General features: G+C 42.3%; 1 protein-coding gene across 1 annotated transcript; it reads right to left on the bottom strand.

The window, feature by feature from the left end:
* Positions 1-3,792: 3,792 nt before the first annotated feature.
* On the bottom strand, positions 3,793-4,365 carry LOC311003094 (uncharacterized protein; the record flags this gene model as incomplete). Its single annotated transcript, XM_083994779.1, has 1 exon — positions 3,793-4,365. The coding sequence occupies one exon, from the start codon at positions 4,363-4,365 to the stop codon at positions 3,793-3,795; it is 573 nt and encodes a 190-aa protein (XP_083850905.1).
* Positions 4,366-5,028: the final 663 nt, after the last annotated feature.

Genomic DNA, 5,028 nt, shown 5'->3' with positions numbered 1-5,028 from the left:
GAGAAAAAACATCTTTATAGACGATGGACTGAACATGCACAAGGGCAACAAGGAATTTATCTATTTTTAATTTTTTTTAAACACTCTACAATAGGTTGTGACCTTGTAACATCTCTGTTCCTGAGCGCCCATCAGCTGTATTTGATGATGGAAAAGCTTCACAGAACACTGCTGTCCTATTTCTGACTAAAAGGTGGACAAGTGTGTTATTTTGGTGTAAATCCTCACTAGGTCTGTGTTATTGCCCTAAAACACGGGTCGTGTCCTCAGATTATCCCACCTTGCTGACTCTCCCCTTCACGTCCAATCTATTAATTGCTGTAATCTCCTGATTTTCCTAAGCAATGTAGTTATCCAACCTTAATCCTGTGGTGTGTCCATTAGGTTATGACAGCTAGTTGCCCAACTGTAGACACTGTAGACACACATAGTACATATACAGTAGAGGTGAAGTCCATTAGGATATTAGACCATGAAAACATTAAAGGTAAGGGGGGCTGAGGTGATGAGACGGACAGGTACGAACCCAGGGAGCGAGCGGCGAGGTTGAATCGGGACAGACGAGGTAACTCAGGTGAGCAGCTGGACGCCCAGAGAAACAGGAAACAGGAAACAGGAGTGTGTCTCAGCAGGGGAGAGCGGTTCAACATGTCATTTAGATGCCACTGACTGAGTTCCCTCTTAACTCGTTAAAGGGATAGTTCACCCAAAATTAAAATTTCTCTCATTATCTACTCACCCTCATGTTGACTAAGGGTTGTGAGAAGTTTCAGAGCCATCCGTACCTTCTAGGAGTATGACGTCCATATGACGGTTGCAAACTTTTCTTTGTCCAAAAAGACACACCAAAAACATCCAAATACCTCCACACAGTTCGTCTGTAATGTCCCTCTTGTATTCTGCCTGTGTCTCTCACACGAGATTTGCATGGACACAGGCAGAGCAGTGAAATGAGACACTAGGAGCTTCCACTACAAACAAGCTTAAAATAATCAGAGTTTGGAGAAATTTGAAGAAATTTTAATTTTTGGTCAAAAAAAAGAAATCGACAACCCCACGGGTTAGATTTTTTTCGAAATTGCCTGTGTGGTTTTTGGTCATTTTTTCCAAAACCACCGGCCCGATTTCAACCAAACCTTCTGTGTTGGACTCCCCTCAGACCCCCCGGTGATATACTTATTTGATTTTTTCCGGAACAATTTCTCATGTCGGGGCTTCAATACAAGAGGGACATTACAGACGAGCTGTGTGGAGGTATTTGGATGTTTTTTGGTGTGTCTTTTTGGACGAAGAAAAGTGAGCCCCGTTCGCAACTGTCATATGGACATGCAGTGCTGCACGGACCCCCCCGTAACTCGAGAATGCACAAATGGCTCTGAAACTTCTCCCAGCCCTTTAGTCGACATGAGGGTGAGTAGATAATGAGTGAAATTTGAATTTTGGGTGAACTATCCCTTTAATCTGTGCCCTTGGAAAAGATAAAGTGGTGTGGTATCAAAGACACACCAAAAAAAAATCCAGAATAGTGAATAAATAGTGTGTGTCTGAGAATTGTCGGTTTATCTAAAACCCTGTATATCAACAGAAACACGGCTCATTTCACAAAAGAGTGCTAAGATTAATTAGTGAGATAAGTTTGGGGTTTTTTCTCCAAAACAACAGCGCACTGTACCTCAGTGTAATCTGGTCTGTACTTTGCCTCATGCTTGTTTTCCTCTGGCACAGTGTACAAACATCTAGTATGATTATCAGATGCTACATCCACCTCTGGACCAATTCTGGCGTGCACACAGAAACCCTTCAAGCTGTTGGCCAGTACTGAAGGACATCAGCCACACTCTGCCCAGATGTGGACGTACTGAGGCCAGACTCTGACATATGTTGCACCAGAACTTTCATTTTGCTGTCTGAGGTGCTACTTTTTATTTTCAGTCACATCTCAGAAACCATATTGTATTCCACTATACTTATTTTACACTTGTTTTGTTTCGTTTTTTACGTTGAAATACTTCATCTTGTAAAATATGATGCATGATGTAAGTCCAAATCAGTGATCAATATAGGTGTTAGGTTTTTCATTGTCTGAGTTCCTTGGTTTCAAATGTGTGAGCTGGCCCACAGAGGTCTCAGTTATCCAATATTTTACAACAAACTGTAACATTAAGAATACATGAAAAATGTGAACATTTTTTTTTTTTAGCAGAAGTTTGTTTAGTCTGCTCTTCAGCTGCATTAATCATTCAGAATCATCATCCATCAGAATTATCCTGTGACCTTTTAAAAAGCAAGATTTAACTACATAAATAGAGAAAATGGCTGACCCCTGACTGTATATGTAGTAAATGATATACATATTGTTGAATTGGTGGGCCAATCTAATACTGTATTTACAGTTTATTAAATAAATTTAAAGGTCCTAAGTTTTCCTCTTCCTCTGCGTTTCATTTGCAGTGTTGATCCATAACAACATTTATGTGTAGTTTTATGAACCAAAACCCATCTCAGTGTTGTTTACGTCTCCTCTCTGCAGCTGCAACAACCGATCGGAGAGCCAATCAGAGAGGACACTATGACACTCTCTTCTGATTGGTTCAACTTCTCATAATGATATAGCAGGTTTCAGGTAAACGCTTTAAAGGTAAACCAAATTCTCTTGGGGGTGGGGCCAGGTGGGCGGAGCTTGATGCGTGGCTTTTTTTTTTTCAAGGGTTAAGACTGTTTTAATCTTCAATAAACATCCAGTTATTTATCACAGAGGTAAAAGAAAGAAAAAAAAACATGGCATTTAGAAATTCACCATTCCAGCACTTCCAGTGAGTCACAACTCATTCACAAGGTGAGTTTACGCTGTGTCAGGTATTTAACACTACAGTGAATGTGTTGTGTTGTGAAAATGTTTGATACTTTTGGCTACAGACAGTACAATCAGGAAATATTAGTCAAACAGTGTTTCTCCCGACGTTATTTCAGTACAGAGTGTTATGAACAGCAGGTATTTAGCGAGCGATATAGCGCTGCAGCTGATCAATTTGCGCGATATAGCGCATTTAGCGTGCGCCCATGTCTGTGTATGTATGTGCAAGCAGAGAGATGGTGTTTTAAATAACCATGCTAGCGTTTCACCAGCTCTCATCTCTGCCAGTCAGCCTCTCAAACTGCCGCCTCTCTCGCTTGAAAAATTGAAGAAAAAAAAAGAATTCTTTTTTTTTTTTCAAATTTTTTTTTTTTTTCAAAATTTTTTTTTTTCTGTGAGAGACTGTGGCGGGCCCAAACGAGACTGTGGCGGGCCACCACAGACTCATTAATTAATAGGAAACACTGCACACTATACAAAAGAAGACATCTTCAAACATTCTAACTGCCACTGCACAAAGCACTTCAACCTTTATACACTTTGGAAGTCTGCACTCATTTCTTTGTCAAAGGAAATAGCAACTGTGGCAAACCAGAGGTCATTTTAGCACTTGCTGTGGAAATACCAAAGTCTGGGAAAAGCTGTTTACTTTGCGCTTTGTTAAAGGAGCTTAGTTGTGATTTTAGTTAAACAGTACATTTTTAACCTCTAATTTTCACAGACGATATTCCACGTTACTTCATATTTATTTTTGGAATAAGTAAAAGGGAAAAAAGATGGCTGTTAGTGTGAGTTCATTCATAGATAGTTTTTGGATTGAGACAAAGAAAATTAGAGATAGATAGATAAATACTTTATTAATCCCGAAGGAAATTAATCTGTCACCTGCTCCAAACATTCAGTACTTAACTAATGCAGACAGATGTAGCAATAATATATTAGATCTCCCCTGGTCCTTCCCTCTCCGTGTGTATGACGTGGAGGGTCTGCGCTGCATGGTCGGCCCAGTGGATAAGCTCTATCAGCACTCGGTAGGTCCACACTTTGAGCCCAAATGCTCCATCAGTTTCCTCAGTACACTGGTGGTCAGGGGTGACTTCCAGGGTCGGGTCCTCGGTCTCCACCAGGTCTTTGGTGCTGTGGAGCAAGTGCTCCAGCCGAGTTCGGACGGTCTTCCTCATGGTCTCATAGTCGCCCTCCAGCTCACCCCACTCCTCCTCTTCCTTCTGGATGACACAGTGGAGCAGTCCCGAGCACTGCCGCAGAGCCCAATGCAGCAACTGCACCTTCTCCTCCGCGCTGGGCTCCTCTGAGTCTGGGGACAGGGACACGATGCGCCCACCGTCTGGGGTGTGGTCCGACAAGAAGGTCTCCTTGTCTTTGTATAACTGGAGCAGCTGAGTACATTCGTGGTGAAGTAGCCGAGCGAGAGCCACGGCTCTCCCGGTCTGCGACCGACCGGGCACCGGCGCGTCCAGCACGGTGACCGTCTGCTCCTCCTGCTCTGCCATTTGCACTCCAGCCCGTGTTTATATAGGTGGGTTATAGTCGCGAGCTGGATGAAGCCCGAGCGGAGGAATAACTCCCTGTCCCCCCCCACCAAGGTTGTGAAAATGTTGACACCGAGACTCTGTTTTGTCTCCCCCTTATTGATACTTCAGCGGTTAGAGGTCCACACACCGCAGCTAGCGTCCGCACAGCGTGTTTGTGTCGGTGTTCATCGCTTGATGCGTGGCTTAGAGTTTTGACGTTGCTCTGTTGTGACATCACAAAGTTACGGAAGGACTGAATTTCAGTTTCTGAATACAGGCAGTGTGCATTTCTCTAAGGACTGAGGCTTTAATACTTCAATACTACACAGAAATAATATTAACCGTATGAATAGGTAATAAGTTATTTTTTTATGATAATTCTGTGATTTAATTTTACTTTTAAGATTTTGAAAGCCAGTCTAACTTTGATGATGTATTTTCTCTTTGTTGCTTTGGTACTTTTCCTTTCATAAGTCTTCCCCCCACCGATCACATGCAATTTTTATGACTTCCATTGTCTCCGCAGGTACGACTTAACCACCCCCACAAAACCTTCTGGTGAACCCTGTGGGTCTTTCTTCAGAAATCCAGTTGCATAACCAAGCTTTGTTTAAACAAATTAGCTGATTTGCATCTTAAAAA

Source organism: Trachurus trachurus (assembly GCF_905171665.1).
Source record: "Trachurus trachurus genome assembly, chromosome: 19".
In the NCBI taxonomy this organism is placed as follows: domain Eukaryota; kingdom Metazoa; phylum Chordata; class Actinopteri; order Carangiformes; family Carangidae; genus Trachurus; species Trachurus trachurus.
The sequence above is the reverse complement of the archived record's forward strand: the minus strand, read 5'-3'. Positions and strand labels throughout refer to the sequence as shown.